General features: G+C 48.4%; 1 protein-coding gene across 1 annotated transcript in view; it reads right to left on the reverse strand.

Annotated features, from left to right (window-relative positions):
• LOC147601959 (uncharacterized) overlaps nucleotides 1-13,630 on the reverse strand; it is a 99,077-nt gene extending 85,447 nt beyond the window's left edge. Inside the window, exons 1-10 of the mRNA XM_086744486.1 lie at nucleotides 13,561-13,630; nucleotides 10,264-10,444; nucleotides 9,659-9,818; nucleotides 8,231-8,324; nucleotides 6,975-7,148; nucleotides 5,834-5,994; nucleotides 4,569-4,698; nucleotides 3,015-3,131; nucleotides 2,514-2,669; nucleotides 1,886-2,002 (exon numbers count right to left, since the gene is read on the reverse strand). Of these exons, the coding sequence (XP_086600612.1) occupies nucleotides 1,886-2,002; nucleotides 2,514-2,669; nucleotides 3,015-3,131; nucleotides 4,569-4,698; nucleotides 5,834-5,994; nucleotides 6,975-7,148; nucleotides 8,231-8,324; nucleotides 9,659-9,818; nucleotides 10,264-10,444; nucleotides 13,561-13,630 (1,360 nt within the window). The remainder of the gene's footprint in view (nucleotides 1-1,885; nucleotides 2,003-2,513; nucleotides 2,670-3,014; nucleotides 3,132-4,568; nucleotides 4,699-5,833; nucleotides 5,995-6,974; nucleotides 7,149-8,230; nucleotides 8,325-9,658; nucleotides 9,819-10,263; nucleotides 10,445-13,560) is intronic.
• Nucleotides 13,631-27,756: the final 14,126 nt, after the last annotated feature.

Here is a 27,756-nt window from a genome sequence, read left to right on the forward strand (position 1 = left end):
ACCTTTGTTGAAGAGCTAACGTATATGAAGATAGAAATAACCCACAGTCACTTGGGCAGACCTCTGTGATCACCAACAGGTCAAGGCAACTCAAAGCTTGGCGGGCCAAAGAGAATAAAATCAGGTAGCAACACACAAATGGCTAAATGTAGACCTGCAAGTGGTCCCGTAGGACGGTCCACAAGCCGAGCAGTCAGTGCTGGAGTCACCTTGCCTTCCATGCACAACTGATGCCACAAAAGACATTTTCTCATTTCTGCATCCTTGTTGCGGACTAGAAACCTCTCGGCATCACTCTAGAGGGAGGCACGGCAGGAGAAGAGTTAAAACCTAACCCCTGGGGATGGCACTCCTTTTTCAGAGGGGTGCAGAGGTGTTGGCAGCAGCAGGTTGAGGTTTGGAGGGGAGGAGGCTGCCATTTGCAGTTTGGTCACTGGAGGGTGCCATGTCCCCATCTTCTGCTCCAGCAACACCCTGAGCCCCATCCCCCTGCCTCTCCCACGCCGTGGATCTCTCCACATCAGCCACTCGTGTTATGTTTATCTGTTCTCTGTTTTAGAAATCAGAGAAGAAAAATCAAATCCCTCCACTGCCTGGGATGGCTGCAGAGGGTGCCTGGATACTAACGTCACCCATAATGCAAGGCCCTGGGATGGAACGGAACGTGGGAAGGGGACCCTGCAGGGCCCAGCGGTGAGGGTAGGCTGCCCCTCGGGATTTTTGTCCCCCTTGGATTTGAAGTGAACCGGTATCGCATGAAAGAGCTGCTTGGAAAGAGCAAACCTGGAGTGGAGGTGATGGACCCTTTCATCTGAGGAGGCCCCCTCAAGAAGGGGTGTCCCCACTCCAAAGTCATAGCAGGCTGAACACGTGCGTGCGCTCAATTTCTAGCGGGGATACAGAGCAAGGACTGAGTGAACAGCTGAGTTCTGGGGTGCGCTGTGATTTTTTTCCCAGAGAACCACTCATTACAAAGCAATAAAAACAGTTTCATGTCTTCCCTGTAAAAAACTTTCCCTTCTGATGACCTTCAGAGCTGTTGTCCAACTAAACCCCCCCCTCCTCTGGTGGGAGATGTCTCCTTATTTCATAGCCAGGGGAACCGAGCCAGAGGAGAGAGTGCTATTTATTCAAAGCCTGTGATGGAGCCCAGGTGTCCTGACATCCCATCTCATCTTTGAACCACAGAAACATCCATCTCCCAAGGCCAAAATATGCCATCAAACCTGAATTTCTAACTTCTGCTCCCCCACACCAGCAATGAAAATATGTTTGGGTTCAGGGCAGGGGAGAGACGCCAGCTGCAGACACAGATCTGTCTTCAAATACCAAAGTTTGTCTGAGAATGAGGATAAATTATGGGATGCTGGGGGATGAAGCCAGGTCTGTAGAGGGGAAAAGCAACAAGCACAGGCGCTTCCAGTCTGTAACGTGGTACCTGTCACCCCAAAAAGGGGGTAACCCCAGATGCTCAGGGGCTGTGGGATGTACAGCTCTGCATGGAGTACTTCACCAGCTTCTCTCCAGCTAGTAACCCTTTCCAGAGCTGCTCAGGTCCAGTAAACCCAGCACTAAGACCATGTTAACAAGGTTGGATACCCGTTAGCCCGCTTCACACAGAGCCAGAGCAGGTATTTTTGCATCCATGGTGGAGTTTACCATCAACATCCACAGCACGGCTCTCTGTTGCAAGCTGCTGATTTATCCCCACCATGTGCAGAAAACTCCACCACTTACAGACCCAAAAAACCTGCTTTCCTCCAGCTTCTTGTTGCATGTCTGGACACAGAAGGTGTTGGTGCACCCAATGCCTTGGGGACCTTGGATCTCCTGTCTCTCCATCTCCCTGCCCACTGATCCATACACCCCACTCCTGAGCCCCTACCTGCTGATGTCCAGGTTAGCCTGTAGCCCGTTGCTCCTCGAACAGGGCTCCACCTTGCCTGGAGCGTGTCGGTGGTCTCATTCTGCAGCAAGATGCTTTTCACAGGCAGGAGCTTCACTGGAAGGACAGGGAACAAACCTTTCAGAGCACCTACTCGGCAGTGGAGGACTTTGCTGGCTGCCCTCCCTGCACCACTGTTCCTCCAGCCCATCTGTCAGAAGGAGAGAGATTTCCAAGGGCTCCTACCTTGCCTGACAGGCTGAAGGTATCTCATAAAAGTAGTGGCGAAAACAACTACATCTGTGACCACTGCTTTCCAGGACCATGCCTCTAATACATCAACCTCACTTGCTTTATGCCATATGGGTGCAAAATGGGAGAGCAAGTGAGGCTCCGGCAGATCTCCCACCCTTCCTCCCAAGCAGTGTGATGGTGTTCAAGGGTGCCCATGTCCATGCACGTGATGGGGGGAGAGCGATGCTCAAGGTTGAAGTTAGGAAGGACCTGTTGAACACCACCCCTTTGATGTAGCTGCAAGCACCCAACAGTAAGGTGTTTATCAACAGCAAAGGGCGTGAACACAGCACCCAAAGCAAGAAGGGACCAGGCACAGAGTCAAACCTCTTACATGTTCTCCCCACAGCAGCCACAGGCTGGCTCGGCCCCTGGGGGTACACTGCGTAGATCTTGATGCTGTATTCTGTATCCTCCTGCAAGTTATCCAGCACATGGGAGGAGACATCACCCCGCAGAACCTGCTCGTACATCATTCCCGGTCTATTGGCTGCAAAATCAAGAAGAGTGATGGTGAAGACTTCCCACTCCCTGAGGTCTACATCCCATGGCGACGTCTTCACAAGAAAGTGAAGAGCATGCACAGTAGCTGGTGCAAGTGCATGGTTGAAGTCATCCCCATTTTGTCCTTCAAAAGCAAGTCCTTCAAAGGACTCTCCTCCTCCATCCTGGAGGAACCACACTGTCTGGAACAGGCTAACCCAGCCTCCTTCCAAAGTAATGCCAGGAGCTCTGTGCTACCTTGTTCCCTCAACAAAATGGCACCTTTCTTGTCCTTGGGTCACTGACCCTTTTAAAGCAAACTCCAAGAAAAATGAGTAAAATCTGAACTCACCTCTGGGAATGTAGATCTTGTAGCCCTCCAGCTTTCCCAGCGGAGCTGTCCAAGCCACCTTCAAGCTAAAAATTCCTTCTTCTATCACACGGAAATTAGTGACTGGAGGCACAGGTGCTTTGGGGTACAAAAATATTGCAGAAATTGATGTGACAGTGCTGTAATGAAGTGCCATGGCAAAGACCGTTGGAAAATCCTTTGCTTTCAAGGACAAAGAGACAGAAAAGCGAGCAGCACCAATTCTCCCTATTCTCTCAGCTGAATCCTCAAAAGCAACCATCCCCCTTCTACCAAACGTTTGCTTGAAGAGTGAGCTGCAAACCCCCAAGGCAGAGTGCTTGTGGGCTTCCTCTTTGAATGGCGTTGGGAACTGTGAAATGTCTACCCACAAGGCACTTCCTCCTAAGCAGAGTAAACTCTGCAGTGGTTTCATGCAGACTGAGCAAGGACACATGAATCAAGCACTGTTTGTGCCTATGGATGCAACTCTTACAAAGAGGAGCCCGTTTTGATCCAGCCAACCATGGCAGACAGATTTATAGCTTCTGCCTCTGGCTTCATGTTTAGGGATAATAAGAGAAGAGATCAAATGACTTTGTTTCCACCCATAAAGACATTCCATCTTCTTCCTGGCAAGTACATATGTGTCAACCTCATTGAGGTGCTTTATTTATTCATCCTGTTGGAGATCTTCCTCTCAAGAAGACAAAGAATTTAAGACATTGCAGGAGGTGAGGAAAGAAACAAAAGACAAGGAAGAAAGGAGTTATTCTGTTCAAAATCCCTTGGGCAAAGCAGACTTGGCACTTCATCCAAAACTGGGAGGGAAGTGGAATTAGTGCACCCCCTAAACTCTTAAAACCCCTTAAAGTAGTGCAGAGACTTCTGGGACAAAACCTGCTCCATCCATCACTTGTGACCTGGTGTCCTGCACTGCAGGATTTGGCCAAGAATGAATTTGCTCCTTTGTTTCCAAGAGCCTTGTCATTACAGCGAGCCTTGTGACAGCAAAGGAATTTGGCATGGTGGATTGCAAAGCCTAGATCATTTCATGGGACCAGAGATCACTACTTGGGGCATTTCCTAAAGGCCACAATCGTATCACCTTGCTGTTCAGCGAAGCCCTAAGCACGTGTCTAGTGCCAACCCAGACCTCTTGGATCACCCGCTTCTGAAACGAGGTGTTTAGAATACACTTCTCTCCATAAAACTCATGTCTCTGTTTCTCAGCCCATGGTCTCCAAAAGCTCTCTCATTCCAGGTACATGGGTGTTACATTAACTGAATCGCATCCTGGATTTGTTAAATCCTGCTGGTTATTAACTGGGATGATGTGAGCTACCCAGCAGGCTTTGCAGTGGGTTAACCACATGGGTTACTCTGCACCCACTCACAACCCTGCACTTCACACCACGGACATTTGCACAGATGTTCCTCCTGCCCATTCCTACCCATCCATCCCTCACTCCTCACACGTATGGTTTTGGTGTGCAGTTTTTCCTGTGCCCACACAGACGAGGAACACGTGGGGATGACTGCAGAAGAGACACCCACTTGTTTTCCCCTTGACAGCTGCTGACTCCCCAAGGGCATCTGCATAGACGGCCCTCACCGTGAAGACATACTTGGTGTTGGGTTTCAGATCAGTCACCAGCACGGTACTTTTGTCGCCATCCACCACAATCTGTCACACAGGGGGACAAAGGACATCATTACACATCCATGACAGTAGAAGACACTCATGTTTGCAACGCATTAGGAACACGAGGCTTCACAAGGTGACTTCCATGAGCAGAAGCATCTTAAAATGCACTAACTCAGAACACCGCGATCCTCAAGTGATATCTGGGCTCACACTGAACATAGCACTAACACAGGGCAGTGCCAAGGGTGGGTTTCATGAGTTAGCCCAGAAAACACTCCATGAAAACAAGACTCTGCATAAGGGTGAGGGTGGTCCCCAATCCCCCTTAAAAAAAAATGAAGGAAATGCAACCATCTTGGTCAAAGAAAGCTTCTTCTGAGCTTAAGATTTCAACATAACCTGAGGGCAAGAGAGGTGGAGACAACTTCTGTTTTCACCATGTTCTTATGAGATTCTGAAGCAGCCAAGGTTGACCATTCTTGTTAAATACAATCTTAATAAATTAATAAAATTAATAAGCTTAACCTTAATAATTTATGCTTTCATAGCTTTGTTCTACTATTAGAAATCAAGGCTTTTAGGCATACAGCTTCTATCCTTCAATCTTGTTCTCAAACTTTTGTGTGGTGACCGAGCTGAACTGTAGCAAGCTCATACACATGGTAGCATCCCTCCCAAAAGGGCACAGCAAATCCAGAACCAAAACGCGCGGAGATCTTACCAAGATGAACAATCTTGGCAGGAAGAGCAACAGGGGATGCTGCTAGGGAAGTTGGATGGGCTTATTTGAGAGGGGTAATCACAGAGGTAAGGAGAGAAAGTGCTTTCCATTGACCTATTCTTATCATCCCAACAGAGTTTGTGCCAGTTCATGCCACATCTTTCTTCCACCTTGCCTTCCTCCTCGTCACCCCCAAAAATAACATCTCACCACAACAGCAATGTCAAAATTAGCACGAAAAATTGACACACTTGCAAATCTGATGGTCTATCTATAAGACCTTCACTTCAAGCTTCAAGAATCTATGACAACGCACTGGGCTGTGACTGGGATGGCTGAGGGACACTATGCCATCTCCTAAGCAGGCTGTGCCATCAGCAGCTTCAGCAGTGGTCTAACCCCTAGCACCAGGACATGCAACCGGTGCTCTGCAAAATGCAAATGCAACTTTACCTGCTGCTGCTCCTCCAAAACCGGCTGCCCCGAAGGCAGCAAGGGATGTAGATGGACATGGTAGCCCATCACCCTCCCTGTAGCTGGCATCCAAGTGAGTCGCAGCAAGCTGTGGCTGTGCTCGCTGACATGCAGATCCCGGGGGCCGATGATCTTCTCAGCTGCAAAAAGAGAAAGGAAAGGCCTTTGGTTTGGACCATGATGGCAGCAGTGCTGTACATGTGGTGTTGTTCATTGATGGAGTCAACGTACTCAACGCAGAGAAACCCTTGGTATGGATGGCACTTACTCAGGCTGAGAGCGCAGGGGCAGCTGGGATTTGTTTCCAGGACAGAGCTATGCAAGAAGGTTTTCTTTTGGCAAATTGCTCGACAGCATAAGAAAGGAAAACAAAACTGGCTCTGGCTACATCTCCCCATGAACACTTGCTTAATGCACAGGGCATCAGCTCCTTCCTGCCTTTCTCCTTGCTGCTACCAGAGGAAAGTCTGCCAGAAAGCTTCAACTCTCCATGAAATGTCACAGGAAGCCTGAAGCGCTACAGAACCACAGAGAAAGCAAAAAAAAAAAGATGCTTTGAGGACCCAGATGAAGTTCTCCCAAGCTCTACTCTAAGATTTTAACTCATCTGCTCATGAGTTTGTGTGCCAAGAGCGGGCCAGGAGTTCATTGCCATCACCTCTGGATTCACTGCAACATCTTTGGGGAGAGATCTAGATCTCTTCGGTTGCTCTTTCCATCTTCTGCAAGGAATTAAGTTCTTCCTGAGACCTTGAGCTGTGCTGCTGGAGTTCACCATGAGAGGCCCATGATGAAAGCCCCAAAGGGGCAGAAATGCTGCCCTAGCCCATGCTGCTTTTTTTTTTGTTTGAATCAGCAGCAAGACTTTTGGAATCCAGTATCACCAGACAAACCATGGAGATGCAGACACAAGCAAAATACACAGGACCACTGTCCCCAAGCAATAAATTCTCCATGAGCTGGTTGCTCCTCTAAAGTCATCCCACTCCTAAAGCTCCCTTGTGATGAATGGAAGGGATATGGGAGGTCCATGTCCACGGTGTGGGTGGCACGTCCAGGGACTGGGAAGGGGCTGGTTCGAGCAGGTGGAAAGCAGGATAAAAGGAGAGCCCTAACGCACCTTGCACAGTCTCCTTGATGGGCCGTGGTGGCTCTGAGGCAGTGAAACAAAGCCTTCGAGAGAGTTTGGGGGCGACGTTGTAGAGCAGGTGGAAATCTTCAACATAAAGCACGTGCTCTGCAGCAGGCTCTGAGGCTATTTTGTTCAGTTCATTCTTGTCAGCATCCTTAATTCCTAGATAAAGAAAAGAAGAGGAATGGAGGACATCAAACATCATCCCTGGGGCAGGCCAGGCATTGGCAAGGGCTGTCAAGAGCAAGTGGGAGCAATGTGCTGGCCTTTGAGTTTTACACCAGCTTTGGAGTCGTGCTGCCCACGGCAAAGGATGAAACAAGGAATGGAGTCTCCAGATGGATGGTCAGTGGTGAAGCAGATAAAGCCTCTTCCAGCTGGAAGAGAGGTCAAGGTTTTCTCCAAAGGCATGTTAGAGATTGCCCCAGGGTATTCGGCTGCTAACGGGCCAAGAGGTGGAAAGCTCCCTTGGGGTGGAGAGCGAAAATGAGCAGGGCAAGATCTGGCCTTATCCTTCCCATAGGATACAGAGACATTTTTGCCCTTCTGAGGGACAAGGAGACAATGGGACTTTGGGAGGCTGTGTGAAAATTGCAGGGTTTTCCTGTGGTTGAATTAAAAAAGGGAAGGGAAAAAACCCCAACAAACAAACCCTCCCCTAATTTTTGCTTCACATTGGCCCAAACCAACCTGGTTGCTCTCTACAATGAAACATCACAACCATCCCCTTCTTCTCCCCTGAAAAGTTTGGTAAAGGGAAGGATTTGACTTGTAAAAATGGCTGTATTTAGCTCTTGGGGGTGGGGGGCGCTGAAACTTTTCCTTGCCCACGGAATTATTTTGATGGACATTTTGAATATAGCTAAAGTTGGTCTTTGAACCCCATTAAGAGAAACCTTCAAAAGTAAAAACATGTCATTTTTGAAAATGTCACATCAAAACATTTTGACTTTTATGGAAGTATTTATTGAACTCCTCCTGAATTCACCAGTAGTTTTGACAGATGCAAAACCGCAGATTTCCACTGAATAGATCAGCTATTGACAACAACAAAAAATACCCCAGCACAGCACAGATGTGATTTTCCTCTACTTGCAGTAGTTGCTAGTGGCTGAGCCTGGGGATGGGTGCAGTTTTTAGAGGAGGTGGCTGTCATGCATCAGGAATCTTCCCCAGTGTGTGGACCATGCGTCGGAGCACACGCATACTTGGTGGCAACGCGAACTTAGTGTGTCCATACGTACCTACAGCAAACACCGTCACCCCCTCATCCTGCAGGACCCGGGCTTCGTCTTCAACTGAGTCACTGGATTTTCCATCCGTGATCAAAACAACGATCTACAAGAATTGGCATAAGAGCCAGAGAACGAAAGAGCACAACAGGAGGTGGTCACAGGGACAGTTGCAGGATTTTCACGCTGACAAGCCAGACCTTGGATGAAATCCCTTTCTCTAAAGGGATGAGCACTTGAAAATAAATCCTTTCATAACCCACACCTCTTGGATAACTCACAAGAAATCAGCTTTCAAGAGCATGAGCTAGGAAGAAGCAGAGCATAAATGCTGCTGCTCACGACAGCATCTTCTCTGCATGTCTCCTCCTGCTCGGCTGCGTCTCACCTCTGCTTGGGGCAGTAACTCTGGCTCCAGAAGGAGACTAATGCCAGCACAGATGGAGGATTCACCCCTACAAGTCCGTAAGAGGAGCTCTTAAAGGAGGACTGCACCCTGGACAACACACTTAGCCAATAGCACCTGGATGGTGCTACCAGGTGGTAAGAAAGTCTCTCAGGCACAGCCGGGGTTTAAATGACAGCTGACTTGGCAAACCCAGACCTTTCAAGCTTTTTGGGCAGTCCTGTGTCAGGTCCCATAGCAGGAGATACGGCTGGTGCGTTGGGTGCTATAATGATGACACAACCTGCTGTAGCACCTTTAAGCAGGTGGTTGAGGTGGTTAACAAATCCCACCTCTAGCATCATGTTCTCCCTCAGCTCTGTGACTCAAACCAGGTCTCATTGACCACACTGAACCGTTTTGCCTGCAGAGCAAACCAAAATACAGCACCTTCTCTTTAGCATCCTCAGAGCCCCTTAGAAATTATGAACCAAATAATGTAACAAAAAAAAAAGAAAAAAAAATATCTGAAGAAACCAATGACCCAGAACTGGCGTCTGAAAGGTAAAGACACTGCGTTGTGTCTGTTTTTGGAGTAAGATGCTAATGGTACTGCCACTCTCTGTAACCAGAGTGGATGTGGGCAAAAGCTACCTACACCAACACTACAACTCATCTCCTTGTCTTAACCATGCCTTGAGCCTGCTCAGTTAGCTTACGCAGTAAGTGCTCCAAATTTGAGTACTCATCTGGAGGCATTTAAGACTAGACTTCTGGGTTCCTCTGCAATCTGTGGGGAAATATGAGTCTTTTTTTTTTTTTTAAAAAACAAAAGTTAGTTAATCCTTTGAAAATTTGGAAGCATCCATTTCCTTCTATCACCATAATGTGAGCCGAAGCTGAATGAGCTCCTAAATGAGGTACCTCAACCGCAGGCCAAAAATCAGATGAGATGAAGAAAAAACAACCGGCTTTTTCATACCTTTAGGTAAAGAAGTTAGAGGTCAGATCCTACCAAGAATTACACCAGGGAAGTAATCACAGAGGTCACTTACCTTTGCCGCATCCTCTCTCAGTGTGTCCAGATGAGACATGGTGTGAGCCGCAAATGCCAGAGCTGACCCTGTTTTTAAGTTGCTGCCTTTGAGGGAGAGATCTTGAATTGCCACCAGCATTTCTTCAATGGTCACGTAGTCTGTGAGCTCAATACTCATCCTGAGATGAGAAATGGGGGAATATAGATGAGTAAGGAGCAAGAAAACACTGTTGTTACAGCAAGGATGTATTACTAATAGTAATGACCAGCAATAACATTGACAATTAGCTGGTCATACTGGGCTCATATGTAGGCAAGGAGTCCTCTTCACAGTGGTCAAGGGAATCCAGGATATGAGCCTCAGAGTCCTGTTACCATAAAACACTAAAATTGGGCAATTTCTTGTGGCTGCATTAAATGCCAGCCTCCCTGCCCTGAAAGAGTTCCCCATGGCTGAGCACCTGTAGACTCTGGTGACACTGCTAGGGGTTGAACTCTTGGTCTGCTCTTGTAATGGTTCAGCAGAGCAGCAAGAGTTCTTTAACCATGGGGACATGGTTGCCCATCTAGAGCTACAGGGCTATAGAAGCCCAGGCACTGATGGTAGAGGATGGACTGACCCACCTTGGTTTCTCCCCGTAGAGTGCCACTGCCAGCCGGATGCCTCCTTTGCCCATCACCACGTTCTCAAAGGAACGGGCCATGCTGCCAATGAAGTCCTTGACCAGCCGGGAGCTCTCCCTCCCTGCATCTTGCGACTGCCCCACGAGGAATAAAATGTCGGCCACCTCCGCCGTCCTGCATGCTGAAGGAGAAGAGGGACAGGAAGGCTCATCCCACATCATACAATGAGCCAGCCAGAAAATAAACCCTCTGAGTTATGTGAACCCTCAATATACTACAGATAGGGGTGGGACACTATGCTTAGGCCCAATGAAGTGGGTAATCATGGGCTTCCCAGAGGAACAGGCTCTTTAATTTCTTCCTAATTCCCCATTTTGCTGTTCCCACCCAGGAAAGTTTCTCATCTGAAGGTCAAAGACTGAGATGCAGATCCATCAAGGCACGCAGGTTTGTAGGACATGCTGGAAACAAGAGGACACCAGGGCTTTTCATATGTCCAGAGGCAGACACCGACACCTGAGCCATGCACAACAAAAATTTGGGAATGTGGAAGCTGTGTCACCCTATCAACCACCTCTTGCCATCAGAGTCTCCACAGCCATTGCGAGACACCCATGCAGACACAGGGCCACCTGGTCACCCAGGCTTTACCAGCCCTAAAACAACTAAGTCTTCCGGTCTTGCATGGAGAGAGCTTGGGATGCTCCACGCATTCATCTCTGCAATGCTCCCCTCTTGCCAAACTGCCACTGGCCCCGAGCATGAAAAGCATCTTGTGTAAAGAAAGAACAATTTGAGCTTTTTTTTTTTCTATACAAGCCAGAGCTATCTAATGACAGCTGGCAGGGAAAGGACAGGTGCACAGGGAAATTTGTTTAATGAACATCAAGGCATATTTCCCTTTACAGGGTTCAGTCTCAATTTAATTTAATTTTCTTTAGGCATCCAATAAATAGATTTCACAGACAAAAATCTGATGACTTTTAGGGATGCTTAAATTAATGAAGGCTTTACAAGGAAAGTTCAAAATTTATATTTTCTTCTGTGTTTCTCTCCCTTGCAGACAGGGCTGCTAAAAAGTAGACCGAGGAGGGCTTTTTGTATCGCAGTTGCTCACCAGGACTGCGCTCAACCTCTCTGCAGTTTTTTTTTTTTTCTAATTTTGTGTCACTGCTGCTTTGGATTTCACCCAGCCACTGCCTTGACTTTCATCTGCAAGTCTGGAAGTCAACTCGCACCCAAACAGGCTGGCTGTCCAAGACTCTTTGTTACCCAAGACTTTTAGTTTCTTCATCTTTCTTTGTGCTTCCTGATGCAGAGATCTTCATGAATTATCAGTTCAGTTTAATGCAGAAAAATAAAAACTGGCTCTTTTTTGTTTAACTCATACCCAGCTGGGAATTTAAAGCACCTTCCCTTGATAAAAATGGGAAAATTACTTTAATTTTCCTTCCTAGAGCTCTCTGTTGAAGTCTCCCTTCCTTTCTCAATACTCCATAAGTGCTTTCCAGCTGAGATGTCAGAGATATCTTGGAGGCAGCTCAGCTGCTTAACAGCAGATCACCATAAGCTCTTTTCCCAGCTGCTGCTTTTATATTTTTTTTTTTAATCTACCCCTTTTCCATAGCTCAGACCTTGATGTCCCTGCTCCCCTAGAAGGATGGCGATGCCAGTCCTTGGCTCTGACCTCAGAACTGGTGGAAATATTTCAACAACTTCCCAGGGTGACCACAACCTGTATTACTAAAAGAAAATCCCAATGAAGGTTCAACAAGATGGAGAAGACCATCCACCAGCTCTCCCAAAATCACCCGCCTCTTGGAGCTACTCAAGGCAGCATAGACGAGAAACCTGCATTTTTGGCCCTGATCTGGAAACCATGCTTAAAATGCCATTGGTGTCAGAGAGACCTTTGCTGCTTACCTCTTCATATCCCAAATCCTCAGAAAGCCTCCTCCATCCATGCCTGACCCCTAGGAGTCTTGCTCACCCTACACAATGCTCCCGCCCTCATTTGTATCCAGGGATAATGAGGAGAAAGACAACAAGCAAGGGCTCCATGGGATGAAAAAGAGCAGGATGGTGCCCCTTTCTCTACAAAGGGCCAGCCACAACCCATTCTGCGAGATGCTGAGCCAGGAGCTCAGCACCTTTCCAGAGGGGCCCAGCTTGGCAATAAAACCCAAGAGCGTTTGCGGCTTGGATCAAGTACCTGAAGCTGTCATCAGAAACAGGTGATGTTAAGCATATTTGGATCGGTACCTTCTGGAGAAAATACCAACACAGACAGCTATATTAATCACAGGGGGATATGATTTTATTTGAAATTTTCCATGCACTCCAGAATTACCACGTTTCATCAATCACAGGTTTGCCAGAGACATCTGTAAACGTTGATTTATTGCACTGTTCCCAGCTTTGAATTAAATAGCATTATAGTCAAGTATATTGGCTTAATTGACGGACAGGAACTTAATCAAGTTAATTTTCTAGCTGGTGCCAAAGCTTCCATTAACTCCTTGTTGAATTTACCGGATTTAGTCCAAGTGAATTTACACTTTCAAAGCCTAGGGGCTTGTTGCTGCAGAACAATTTGGAGAGGACCCACTGGTACATACCCAGCCCCATGATAGTCCTGGGAGCTCTGGGTTAGCTTCATAGGATGCTCATAAGGAGCTTCCCCTTCCATAGCATGTCCCAGAGACATGCTATGGATTATGCTGCAACCCCACAAGGCTCTTCTCTGAGGTCCTTTTGTCCCCTGCCTTTTGGCTCTGACCCCTTCTCCCCAAAAACTCTTGTGGACTTGCACAGGCAACAGGGAGCCAGGGAGGACATGAGCCCTTGTGCCATCTCAACTCTCTGAACAGTTGCAGGATGTTTCAAGACTTCCTTGAGGTCTTTCCTCTCATATCCTCTTTGTGGTGGCTTGCACCAGCTCTGGGAGATCAGAAGAGGAATCAGGAGGGGACACGTTTTCCCTTTCTCCCTACCTTCCTCTGGAACAGCTGAGGTGGAACAGTATTAGAGGCAGAGCCCTGATTTCCCCATAAACCCTAGTCCAGCAAGTCAGGTCCTGCCTGCCTTCTGGGGCCAGCTGAGATGCTCTGTTAGCCAGATGATCCAGCCTAAAAGGACCCCATGCAGAAGTTAAAGCCACCAGAACTACAGCTCCACCGTGACATCATTTGTGTGTGTATCCATGACATCAGCTGCTTGGAAAAGGTCTTTTTCTCCCTAATGTGTCTCAGCATCACCCCTAGCTGCTGTATTCATGGTGATCCACTTGTCACGTACCTTCATGAACGGCCACAGCTCTGTACTGCACCACAGCCACTGCCAGGGCAAGGATCTGGGCATTCAACATTTTTCTTGGGAAGAAGCTCCTTCTTGGTTCTTGGAGTGAGCACACAGCCTGGAGAGTCATTCATCTGCAGGAGAAAGAGGCTTTAATGCATGCCATCCAAGTATAATGCTCCCACCTGCCTACAGTGACAAGGGGAGCTTTTTTTCTAGCTACAAAGGCTCATCTTGGCTTAGGCAATCAGCATTAAAGTCCATAAATCCACTAATTTCTCCATCTCTTTGATAATGCTGGCTATGGGGAAAAGCTCAGCTTTGCTCCCCCAACAGCACCCTTCTTCAGGCAACAGCCTCAGGCAATTAAGCCTAAATGGGAACACTGGCGGTGTGATGAAGAGGGAAGCACCTGCCACCTCAGTTACACAGGGAGGAAAGATCCCTCGGAGATTACTGAAGACAGCAATCACCTGCACTTTATTTGCCTGTTTTGCCTCTAACCTTCAGGTTCCTAAATCCAGGATTAACTGCCTTGTACTTGCTGCCCTTGGAGATCCAACCAACCATCACGGAGCAACCAAAGGTGGCTGAAAGCTCTGGTTACTGCCCACAGACGGTTTAGTGGCTCCCCAGAGCCTTCCCTCTTCGAAGCAAGGACTTCTCTCCATGAAGCAACAACCACAACAGAAGCGGTATCACCAGAAGGGTGTTTATTCTTTTTTAACAGGCAATAAAAAGTTCTCCTCCTTCTTGTTCTGAGCCTCACCTGCTTGTCTCAGGCTGAGGAGATTTCACAGGGAGACATGGACTACTTCCAGAGTGCAAATTACAGACGTGGGGAAAAGACAAGCTTGATGACTTCATCCAGCCTAGCTCTTTGCCAGGGATGGATTGCTCCTTCCAGTTAATAACACGCAACCTCAAAATCCCATTGTGTTATAGATCAGGTCCCTTTTGGAAAAACAAGGCTGAGTTCCTGTGCACAGCCTGGGACAACCCCACCTAAATAGATCCCCAAACAAGTAAGATGAAGGTCAGGTGCACCAGGGTCGGGGTCACCTTGTCCATCATGTGACTACACCCATCTCCAAGACCCTCAGGACTTAAGTTCTCCTAAAGTACTTTCTGTTTCTTACTTTCCCTCTCTCTTCTCCTAATTGCTGGGTTTACTTGGATGCAATAAAAATCTCTGCTGTGCAGTGGTTAACCTGTACTGTGTCCTTCCGTCATAATTCCTGTCAAAACCTCTGTGTGGTGCTGCCGTTAGTTGCTGTGGAGATGGCTTCAAAGTAAAAACACCAAAACACCACCCCAAAACAAAAAAAACCCAAATGAATAAAATGTAGGCTTTTTAACAACAGTAAACAAGCTTCTAGAAAATCAGCTAATGGAGAAACGCAGAGCTGAGACCCAAAAAACCTAGGTTTTACCCCCACTTCTTTTGCAAGAGCTGTGTTATGAGCTTTGGCAAGATCACCCCATTGCCCCTCACATCCCAACACCCTTCCTGCAATGCCAACCTGGCAGCATCCCCTTTCCCCTCCCATTTAATCCTCAGCTCCGTAGGGCAGGATCTGTCCTGGACCATGACAAACCCTTCATGGAGCAGGAAGGCAGCAAAACATTTGACTGGGTTTCTGAGCTCTGAGTCAATATTCTTAAAAACATATGTCCCTCCAGAAATGTTCCTGCAGAGACTCTTATTTCAATGTTTTTCAAAAAGTGTCTCCTTCCATCCTCTCTTCTCCTCATCTTCCCATTATTCACACCTCTACACTTCTACCCAAAATACAATCCAAGGGAAGGACAATTTATTCACTTCTCATCTCCTCTCCACTTCTTGCAGCCAGGCCGGCCCGAGTTGGGCTCAGTTGGCCATCTAGCGAGAGGCCAGAGGGTGAGGCCTGCAAGGCCCATGAGGCCTGCACCTCCCCCTCTGCGCCTCTGCCCCCACTTAGCTTCTTCACATTTTCTCTTCTCCCTTTTTTTTTTCTGTTTTCCCCTACTTAAATATGTTATCACAGAGGCGTTATCACGGAACATTCTACTACCAATTGCCTCCGCCTTGGCCAGCAGCAGGTCCGCCCTAGGCCCGGCCAAGTCCAGTGAACAAAGGGGAGCGACTTCTAGCAGTTTCCTACAGAAGCTGCCACCTTAGGCCCCCCCTCACTAAACAAAACCACAACACTTGTAAATACAACGCACTGTTTGGAGAATTCCTACATCTAAAATAACACCAGAAATGCAATACAATGTGTACTGAGATAGCTAATGTAGATTCTTCGAGAGCACATGTCATCACAACAGCTGGCACTGAAACCTGCCCTAATGGTCTTACTGGTTTTTACAGGGAAGGCTCCCCAGTTTCTGCACAACGGCACTGTGACCAGCTTGCCCAATCCTGCCCCAAAAGTACCAGCTGCTACATTGAGAGAGAAGAAGATCCTCCAAAATGCTAATTTTCATAAGTGCCTCATGCATCCCTAGTGCAGTACCCGGGGCAGAGGAACTTGTGTCTGTTGGCACTCCCACTGCCACGTGTCAGCCCATGGGGTCCTGCCTGGTGTCAAGGTCCTCTAGCACACACACCATCCCTGACAGCCAGCTGAAGGCCGTCACCGCCTTCAGCATCCTCACCAATCCATCCCATCTACTTAAGAGAAGACAGGCAGTAAATTAACAAGCTCCAAACTCATTGCCTTCAGAGTAGGTTTGTAAGTACCCTCTACCTTCAGACATGAGGCTTGATGTTGGACTCAAGCTAAATCATACCTCCTGCCTTTCCAAATGTGACATTTGTCCTCTCCCATCTCATCCTTTCCATTCCTGCCCTAAACCAAGGATGAAATTTCCTTGCTTGAACCGGTGGGATAGACTGAGCTCAAAACACATGGAAAAAAAATCAGGTTGCCCAGAGAGGTGGTGGATGCCCCATGCCTGGAAATATTCAAGGCCAGATTGGACAGGGCTCTGAGCAACCTCCAGCTCTGGTTGGAGATGTCCCTGCTCCTTGCAGGGAGGTTGGACTAGATGGCCTTCAAATGTCTCTTCCAATCCAAACTATTCTATGATTCTGTGATTCTACAGTTCTATAATTCTACTTCAGAGTATTGGCTTCCTTGCACCACTGGCCAGAGTGTAGACCCATGGGGCAGGGGTACCTACTGTCATAGTGATGCCCTGAGAGTTATATGGAGTCAGCAAGGGACAAAGGACAGGGAAAAAACCCACCTCTGAATCTTCAGCATTTATCACCTAAGATCACACATATGCAGGAAACAAAAAAAGGCCTAAGCAACAAAAATTAAGTCTAAGTTTCTGCAATAACTTCAGGCAGCTCAGCCAAAGCACCCTTTTTGCAGATAAAAATTCAACGTGTGATTCTTCTTTTTTCTTTTTCCCCCAGCTCTGATATTGTCTAATGCTTCTGCACAGAACAAATATAGTAAAATCGCACATTACCACAGCAATAGGAAAATAGACATATAGGGAACAAATCCTCGAAGACTCTGCCGAGGCAAAGAAAAAGCACGGTGAGCCCCAGGCCTCCAGCGAGTAAATGTTAACATCTGCAAACACAAAGACCCTGTGGGTGTAGAAAGGACGGAGCTCAGAACAGTCACACCTTGAATTCACATTCCAAAGGTGAGGAGAAGGATTCAAAAGGGTTTCGTAATCCGGGTGCCACAAACTAAACACATTTCCCGGCAGACGTGAATTCATATACGCACATGTGCATTATGACACGTTCAATTTTTGAATATATTGAATATTTCTAGTTTTTGTTGCATACATTTAAAAAATTTTAGTTAAAGATGTGCTCTGCCTTCTAGCAGCGAGCTGCAAATTCTCACCCAGGGTGAAAACCCACCGAGCGCCGGCTGCTGCGTTGCCAGCGCGGGTCCTTGATGGATGACTGCAGCACATCCAGACTGCAGACGATCCCAAATTCAAGGCTGCTATTCTCTGACTTTGAAAGGAAAACAAGTTGTTTTCTCTCTTGTTTCTCCCGTTCCTGCTTCCTTACAAAATCCCACTGCATTTAAGAGTTCACCTGCGTATGAAACACCAGCCTTGGGTGAAAAAAGGCAGTGTGGGCCATTTATATCATGGTGAAGAGCTGCTCTGCAGCTTCCAGACGCTCACTCCAACACCTCCCTCCATTCACAGCCCACCAGCGGGCCAAGATCACACCTAGGTTTGCTCCTTCCACATGCTCCATCTTTCAGGATATGATATTCTGGGTAACAAGGCTGACGGAGGATGGCCATTTGCTCTACCATCGTTGTCCAACTCAGGGTAACTTCAGTTCACTTAGAGACACCACTTGACTTAGGTGCCACCACGCTGCTCATTTTACACATTACAGACCAGAAAACTTCAACCCAACAGGTCTTAGTTGATCTTTGCAGACACTGGCTGCCATCAGCCCCTGTCAAAGACCTAAAACGCTACAGAGATCTTTAGAGAAACCTGGTACAGGCAGGGAAAGACCCCATAAACTTCAGGATTTTGCAAGGAATCCCAGCAATTTCCTTGATCTTTTACTGCCCTGGTAAATAATTTATAGGGGCAACTTCTCTGGGTTTTACAGTTCCTTGAACAAATTGCCTCCAAACCCCATAAAGTTGATGGACCAGGTTCTCCATTTACCTCACCTGGATCAGATGACAGAGCTGTGGGAAGCCTGGCAAGATGCAAGAGGGTAAGAAAGGAAAAAAAAAGAGGTCTTACATACTCGCAGTAGTGCCAGAGGCTGGGCTGTTCCTCTCCATTTATTCTTCCCGTGTACGTGTTTGCAATAAATAAACTCGTCTCCCTTTTTTTTTTTTCCCCCTAACAAATTCTGGGATAAATAAATAAGCAAAGTCTGTCTAAAAGGGATGAGACGCAGTGGATTTGCAGTCTCATCTGGCCGGTCCCTGTCTCCCCTTTGCCTGCAGCTCCAGCTGGATCTCCCAAATCTCTCACCCCAGGATCACCCAGATGCTGCAAACTCCATCCACCAAATATCTATCCCTGTTGTGAACAGACACAAAAACTACATTTCAGACCTGTATCTGGGCATGCATAACCTTCCCAGGGGATCTGTGCAGATCCATGTCCACATACCACACAAGCAGACAGACCCTCTGCCTCACGACCTAGCAAAATCTTGACAATTTCAGCCAAATCTGACAGAGGGAAGCAGGTCTCAGATGTCTTCATACAGATCTCCTGAAAACAGGCAGCTGGGCAGAGGAAGGATATCCTATTTATAGCTCACTCTGGAAGACTGCAGGCTGAGCACAACCTTATATTAGCCAGCAGAGAATCCACAAGAGCCTCTCCTTATGAACTCTCCAGCTGAAGCTCAGGCTTCAGCTACATCTCACCTTACTAGACCTCACCGTACACGGCCCAGTACCCCAGGGCTCCTGTTCATGGAGCACTGCCAGACACATCATGAAATCAGACTAGATATACGGCTGGCTACAAGGAAGAATTTTTTTTATGACGAGGGTGGTAAAACAATGGAACAGGTTGCCCAGAGAGGTAGTGGATGCCCCATCCCTGGAAACGTTCAAGGCCAGGTTGGACAAGGCTCTGAGAGACCTGATCTGGTTGGAGATGTCCCTGCTCCTTGCAGGGGGGTTGGACTAGATGACCTTTGAAGATCTCTTCCAACCCAAACCATTCTGATTCTATGATAAATCCCCATGGAAAGAGATCCCAGCAGCCCTGCAAATAGATCAGGCTGGGACATGTAATTGAAATACAGACTTTGGCCTGAACAGAGAATTAATGGGAACTTCAGGATGTGGAAGCCTCAGAGAGACTATCAGGAGATGGTCTGGAGATGGCCCAGGTATTGATGGTACCAGCACTAACAGGTCACTGAGATCCCAGCACATCTACATGTAACTTTGCATGATATTTGGATGGGGAAAAACATGGCACAGACTGCACTGATTAAAGCAAAGAACTGATTTAAACCATTGAATTTTGGTGACAAGATGAAAAACAAAAACAAGGGCTCGAGGTTTAAGACACCAGCAAAGAGACAAAGGACAGAGTGAATCCCAACGGCTCACAGAGGTGGAGAGCAAGGATCACAACCACTGTCAGCTCCAAAACGGTACCAACAGCTCATCCACAACCAGCCTGTTGTCACCAAAGCAAGAAAAACTCAGGAGATAGGATGGAGATGCAACGGCTGGTGTCACTTAGAGGGTCCGTCCATTTTACAAGCGAATGTATTCATAAATTGCTGCCGGGGACGTGTCGGTTCTCTCCTGCAGCTTTGAGATGCTCACATGGAAAAGCCTGCTCGAGACATTTCTGCAGCCCCTCTGTCGTGATGAGGCCCCATTTGCTGCAGGGGAGTTAAAGACATTTTCAAACCTCGAGGAAAACAGTAGATTGGAACGGGAGGTAAAATCTGGTTAAACACTAGTTGTTCCTTGTTTGACAGAAATAAGCCTCAGGGGGTCAAAAGTTTACAGTTTCTTTTCCAGCGGAGTTAATAGATTTTTATGGTAATTGATTTCTCTCTAAATTCATTGACTACAGATTTTAAGCAGTTTTCGTGAAGAAATATGAATGCATTGACTTGTTGGTAGCTGGAAGCACACTCCTGAAACAGACGGGACTCTCCAGGAGCAGCCCGAGGGGCAGAACCGCAGGGAGGAGATGCTGCCTTTGCAAGCAGAGGTGCAAAACAGTACCAAAAACCACGGCTCAAATTTAGTCAAAAAGGGGCTGGGATTATTGCTGGTCTTTTCGAAAGCCCCTTGGACATCTGTCAGGCTAAACCAGGACTATACTAACACAGTCTAATGCATTCAGGGGTCCCATGATGTGGGTCAGGAGCACGGACTCTGGTTGAACATACTCCAGTCCTTCAGCTGGTGTGAGCTGGGAATGGCCATGTCCACCCATTTCACGCCACAGAATGGTTTGGGTTGGAAGGGACCTTTAAAGTCCACCCAGTCCAACCCCCCTGCAAGGATCAGGGACATCTCCAACCAGATCAGGTCACTCAAAGCCCTGTCCAACCTGGCCTTGAATACCATTCCCCTTGTGTGGGTATTCACACCCATCTGGCACAATTTTCACGGGATTTTTCTATTTTCTGGAAGATGTCTTTCCATACAGTGACAGTGAAGTTTTGGACACGCGACTGGGAAAGGGAAAATAGGATTTCCTAAACTCTTAAAAATACTAATAACTGATACCAAAACAAGACAGTGCATCCCAACTGGGCCACCGTCAGTGCATCCAAACCAGGCTCCCACCAGCAGCCCTGTGATCAGCAGAGATTTTGGTAGCTCTTACAGGGTGCTTGAATGTGTTTTGCCTTTCCTGCTCACCCACTGATGCTTTTGGTTCTAAATCCCCATTATAGAGTCAATTGACTCAGCCCAGCACTCATAAGCAACTTTACAACACTGTGAAAGCAAGCTACCATCTCATGCAACTCTTACATGAGCAGATAGCTGAAAATCGGTGGGCCTTTGGCTCACCTGCCTCAACGTGAGACTTACCCAGCTAATTCCCATCTCAAGATTCTCCTCCATACAATGCAACTCCACTGCTCCAATATTTTGAGTGCTAGATGCCACATGTGCATTGATCCCAGCACGGGGCTCTCCGAGGAGTCAGGACAGGGTGCATAAACTCTACCATTGCTGGGTGGCTCTGGTTCCTGAGATCCCTGCCATCGGATCATCTAGTAGAAAGGGCTGCCAAGAAGTGATTTGATTTTGTTTGCCCCCAAAAGCAACCTGCAAGCCCTGCAGCAATAGGTGTTCCCCACCCAAAGCACCTCTATCCCCTCAGACCCCTCACAACCCTGTCCCGGACGTGCCACATGGGCATGGACCTCTCAGGAGAGCAGGAAGCTAGTGCTCAGAGCCAAGAGGCTCCTTTATGGCACATGATGGTGCTAGCATCAATTGCAGCTGGACTCTCACCCTGGTTGCGAGAGGAGGGACTAGAGCAGATGGATCCTCCAGGAAACTCCCTCTAGGTTCTACTGGCGTAAGATTTGGGCAATGCCTTGGAAAAGGACACCACCTTGCCCAGGGCTGGCAGGTCACGCGGAAGGGAAGAAGAAAGCTGAGCTCCACAAAGAGGCATGCTGGGGCCCTAGTATTCAGACATCATGCAGCCTTGGGTGGAGAAGGTGAGATGGTCCCTGCACGGCAAAGAGGACCACAACCGCCCTAAGCTTCTGACTGCAGTTCTTTCTGCGAGGGATTAATGAGATTTTGCCCACATGACAACCATTCCCTTGATGCCCCAGGTGGGCGCTTTTGCTTTTCAGATCAAAGCTTGAATTCTCATCCAACACCATCCTGGGTCAAGGTATGTTCAAAGTGAACATCCTAGAAGGAAGCCAGAAGAGCCAGGTGGAAGTTAGAGGAGCATGGGTTAAGGTGTCCCTCATGCAGGCACCCACACAGCAGAAGTGCTGGCAGTGGTGCGGTGACAGTGTTGGAGGCAAGGGGTGACAGCATTGGTGGCCAACAGACCTGCTTGGTGGCCCTGAAAACACCACATCCTCAGAGCTGCAGCTCCCCTCTGCTTCTGGAGATGCAGATTCACCTTGTTCTCCTGGAGGACCGCCCTCTCAGCTCCATACAATTCTGAGAAGAAATAGAAGGATTTTAAAGCAAGGAAATGTTTTTCCGAGGAGCATTCTTATCCACATGCTGCAGCGTGGAGTCTGTTTAAGCAGCAGCATCAGCAACCATGAGAAACTGCTGCTCCTTGAAGAACGGGTAAACAGCTCCCCTCCCTCTCTCAGAGCAGGAGCTTAGAGAAAGTGTTTTGTTGGGTCTTTTCTTTTTTTTTTTTTTAATAAATGCCATTGATTTCCTGATTTAAAGGGGCTGCACCGCGTAGTAATGTTTAACAGAGACGACTGGGAGAGAAGGGGGGTAAATCTTGTGAGGCTGCTCAATAAAAGAAGATGAAGCGAGAGCTGGAGGAAGCCTATTTTCCGCTTCGGCACCCAGCTGAACGTGCCTGGTTTGTTCAAAGGTGGTGACCCACAAGGTCTGCTGGCCGCCCAGTCCCTCCAACTCGAGGTCTAGACCCCAGAGATGTTGTTTCCCAAGGAAACGTGGTGGTGAGAGGGGGACCATGTATAAAAGCAGCTGGATTAGCATCTCAATAGGTCCCCTGAGAGCATGGCAAGGGTTGGCTATAACTCTCCTCCTGAGTGGAAGATGTGGCGTGGGGAGGTTTTGCCCCATCCTCTCCCCATCCGTCAGGCTCCAGCACAACTCCAATATCCTCCTCTGTCCCTCCTGCAGTTGTTCCCGTTGGGGTCACACAACACGGAGCAAAGCGCAGGTTAGGGTTTGCTCAGATCTGATTGCAACAGCCAGCTAAGGGCAAAACATCGTGGAGGAGAGACCCTCTTGGGTTTTTGGCCACTCCCCATTGAGGAGAGGGCAGGAAGGCTGACAGAAAGCTGGAGATAACTGGCAGGTGAGATGTCTTCCCCTGGTATGGGACAACTTGTAGAGTCACATCCAATTGGGGCTGGTTTTGCCACCTTCCACCTCCTGCAGAAACTATCCAAGCAGCATCTGAGAGCATTGGATGGAGCACTTCAGCTTAGAAGTACCAAGGAGAAAAGCAGAAAAATACCTTACAAGTCCTGGAAATGAAAGCTAGACCCTCCTTTCCTTTCCTCCACACCACGGCGACTCCCCACATATCAGGTTTTCACATCAACAATAGTAAAAATACCTTCTCAGCTAAACTTAGAAACCTTTCCAAGCAGAAAGTTACAGTTGGATGGTGGTTGTGAAGATTGTCTCCAGCCAGTCTCTTTCTTCCTCTCCAAGAGACATAGTTTGGGGGGGTGGAAATTGATGTTTTTGCTTGTGTAGCTGTTGCAAACAGCAAAGGAGGGTTTGCTGGCCACCCTCAATCTCTCCTTCTTGCAAGAAACGCCAAGAGCGCAGTCAAGGCTTGGGGAGGATAACTCTGAAGGAGAGTTTTCCTGGACATCACTGCTCATCGGAGGTCTACAAATGGCTCTGCTTCAACCCCAGCGACCTCCCCACTGGACTTCTGATCCTAATACAGCCTTTGATGGCATCACCTGGGCATGCACCAGCTGGGAAGCATCACAAGGCGCATCCTACTTAAAAAAATGAATAATACACTTGAAAGGGAAAAAGCTAAAAGAGAGGCAAGTAATAATGGTCAAACAGTCATTGGGTACATTCCTGGAAATGGGGAAGACCTCAAAACCAACTTCAATTTATTTTCTGCCACCCCCGTCCCATTTAATGCTCGGCTGTGAAACAAGCCACCCTGCTTCTGGCTGCAAGGTGAGGGGGGATCCCTCACCACGTATGGCACAGAAACATGAGCTGCCCACTGAAGAGGTCTCACAGTTTTAAGGACATTTGCAGTTTCTTCACCCTACTGCCGTCGGGGCATTCGCAAGGCGATGCTCATTAATCTGTCTTCCCATAACGGAGGTGAAAGGTCTGCCCCGCGGGATGACGCATTGGCGGAGTCAAAGGCAATATTTCCAGGTGGGCAGGCAGATGTTACAGACAAGGAGATCAATAGGTTGGGGGTGGGGGGGTGGAAAAAAAAGGAGTAGGAAGTCAATTCATCAAGGGACTGACTGCCTGGCTGGCAGCCAGGTCTGCATTTCTCAGGTTACTCAAACTCAGGCTGGATCTTTTCCAGGAGGTTATTCACATCGCAAAGCGCTCCTTACCACGACCGAGGGGACTGGGAGCTGGGACAAAGAAAACAAAGATTCCAGCCTGAGGTCCCGCATCCCCCGGGAGCCTCTTGGTTTTGTGTCAGGATAAATTCTCCAAGTAGATTCCTGTTGCTGCTGGGCTGATGCCATTTCACTGCCTCCAGCTGATTCTCTTCGCTCTCGCGGGAACAAGGACCACAGCTGAGCATGGCAGGAGGAAGCAGGGGAAGAAGAGTTTGTGTGGGACTTGCATGTCCCCAACCCCTGCTCAGGACCCCCTCCAAGGAGCCTGGCCCAACCTACTCCTCCAACCCCATGCAACCTCACAGAGACCCCCCCAGGACCTACAGCCTAAGTCTATGCCCCCTGCCCTGGTCAGGAGACAACCTCAGTGGGGTCCCACAAGCCCACCATAAAAGATGACCCTTAGGGTCTACGTTTGCACAAAGCCTCCTATGATGAGGATGATGAGGACGGGCTCTGGATCTTCCCTGCAGTCTCTTGACATGACCATGACACAAATTCCAGCCACACTCTTGGGCTGACAGTCCTCACTGAAAGGGACAGAGCCACCATAAATCTCAGCTTCAGTTTCTATTAAGCAAGTGAAACCCTTCCCAAATCCACCTTCCCATATTTCCCTGGCATTTTCATGCTGCTGAGATGGTGCAACTAGATAGGCGATTGGATTGATTTGGACGATTTTTGTCTCCCAGTTCTCACATGCAGCACTGGTTGAGTTGCTGGGGCATTGAAGCCAGTGTCTTGTGATAGACAGACATCTCCCTAAACAGACAGCGCTGGCATAATTTGCCATTTTACTATATGCCTTTTTTTTTTTTTTAACCTCTCTACAAACTTGCCGTCTGGTGCAATCACATTTTATACCCACCATAAACTGGTGTTAATGGTTAAGGAAGAGAGAACCGGCTCCCCGTATCCATTCAGGCAGGTTAGGCTTTTACGGACTGACTGTACAAACAGAATCAGCTGATGGGGTGCTGAGGGGTATGCTGATGGGCAAGCGGTACACACAGGAGGGATCAGGCCGTGGCAGCAGTGAAACCTTCCCAGAAAGTGCTTGCCTGTGACACAAGGTCACAACTTGGCCCCTGCCACCAGGATGTCTTGGTGACTCTGGCCCACTTGCACCACTCGCTGCTCTGGGGCACCGCGGGATGCTCCCACTGAAGGTCCCATGGATGCAGCTAAACCCATTTGGGATGTTTCTCTGCGTTCCTTGCGCTCTCCCAGAAGTTGCTGCTGCGTCTGTGCTCCCTCAAGATACAGACTGTGGTGGTTTAGCCCGGATCACCACACAGGTGAAACCAGGACACAGGCGAAAGAGGATTTATGGACAGAAAATTGGAGAGGTTGAGCCAGAGGCACCCACTCCCCAGCCAGGGCACGAGCAACCAACCAACAGGGTCTGTGGGAGGATTTCAATCCAAATCTCTCACTTTTTACATGGATTTCTTTATTGCCTTCCTTCCACTCGAAGGCGAGGCCCAAGACGGACACACCACCCACCTTTCACCACGCCCTGCACCACCTCCTGAGCGCTGCAGCAAGTTCGGAACATCACTCATCCCCGCAAACGGTCACACTCCGCAGCAACACTCATCCATCCTTCCCTGCTCGCTTGACGGGCTCTCCCATTTACGCAGACCTGCACTGCCTGTTTGAGCAGCCCCGCTCTCTGCCAGCTACCAAATGGTCTCCTCAGGGGAAGTCCTTTCCCAAAGCACCCATCTGAAAGGTCCCTGAATTATATTTTTGTTCTGGCTCCCTCCAGCAGTGGTTCCAGGTCTGCTCCCCACTGTGGATGCAAAGCCTCGGGAGACCTTTCAAGGGGACATCATGCCTGCATCGTGGCCTAGGGCAGAGGTCCACATGGCCAGACAAAGGAGATGGAGATGTTCTGCTGCATTTCTCCTCTTTCCCTTGTCCACTGTTTGGAATGAGCAGGGTCAGAGGAACAAATCTGGCAGGGAGGAACTTTTTGGGACAGGAAGATTCGCAAACAGCTGAAACATGAGAGAAGATGTGCTTGGGAAAGCAAGGTGGAAAAAGCGAATGAGCTTTCATGCACATAAACCCTCTTTAAGTCGTGAGCCACAGTGCACCAATATTTAAGACCAGGGAGAGCCAACACAGCTGCTCCAGTGAGAAACCCCTGAGCAGCTGCCGTTCAGCTTCCGGAGAGAAACTATCACCCCAACAATTCCCAGTCCTGCACTGTGTAAACATCACACCCTCAGCCAGGCTGAGGACAGTGCCAGGACCTGCAGGTGAGGACCTGTTCCCATATTCACGTGCCAACCCTTCAAACACAACGGCAAGCACCTCCTGACCCAACACATCCCTCTACAGACAACCTGTCCTGACGCTGCTTGGGGTACTGGAGAAGAGACGTACGCAGGAGGGGACACGTTGCAGAGCCCAAACAGCACCATCCGTCCCCTTTCTGCTCCTCCTGATGCCAGCAATAATGCGATGCAAGGAGTAATTTCTGCGGACTCCATCCCACAAACCAACCTCCTTGTTAGAGCCACAAAGACTTCTCAGACACCCCATGAATCATCTGCCTGGTGGTTAATTTTCTTCTCTCCCCGGAAGAAAGGCACTTTCTTGTAATTCTTGATTGCAAGCAGAAATTACATTATTTCGGGCCGATGGTGGATAGCAGCCAAGAAAAATTGTTAATCACCGCTGTTCCCTGTGAGACATCACTTCTGCATCTACGGCGGGAAGCAGGAATGGGTAGGCTGATGCTGAAGGATCTCAGTCACCGAAACCGCTACTGAGGCAGGAAAACATGCGCTGTGTGACTCGTTGCTGGGTCGGGAAAGGTGCAGACCCACAACTCGGAGCTGCACGCACGTGGTTTGCGCCCAAGCGGTCACTGGATTCATTGCAATGCTACAACCTTTGCAGACCCAGCTGTAGAAAAGCAGAATCCAGCCCCGAAGCATGTAACTTCTGCCCTTGAAATCATTCAACTTCCCCAGCCAGGAATGGCTCCAGAGCAGCCCCTTCTGCTGCTTCTCTCATAACCCATAGTCGTTTTGTCTGGAGTTATAACCAGTCCTGGGCAGGGGGCTCTGCTCCACTGTTGTTATCGCTTTGATCCAGGACTTGTTTTCAGCACTTGCTATTTTACCAGCATCCACCTCGCACAATCCAACTGAACAAGATTAGAAGAAAAAATACAGCTCCTTACTCCAGCGGTGGGATGTTTACTGGGGCCAGATTCTGCCCACTGCAATGCTCAGACCTCCTGGGTGCATCAAAGGAGATAACAGGAACTTGCTTCCTCCCAGAAAGCCTAAAAAAAACCCCAAAACAACCCACCATGTGCTGCACACCACAGACCTCTCCCTGCCTCTGAGACCAAATGATGCCCCTGAGCCACCTCCCATCATGAAAAGTGCAAAGTCACCCCAAAATTCATGTTTCAGATAGGTTTT

Source organism: Chlamydotis macqueenii, chromosome 1 (assembly GCF_036417535.1).
Source record: "Chlamydotis macqueenii isolate bChlMac1 chromosome 1, bChlMac1.mat, whole genome shotgun sequence".
NCBI lineage: Eukaryota > Metazoa > Chordata > Aves > Otidiformes > Otididae > Chlamydotis > Chlamydotis macqueenii.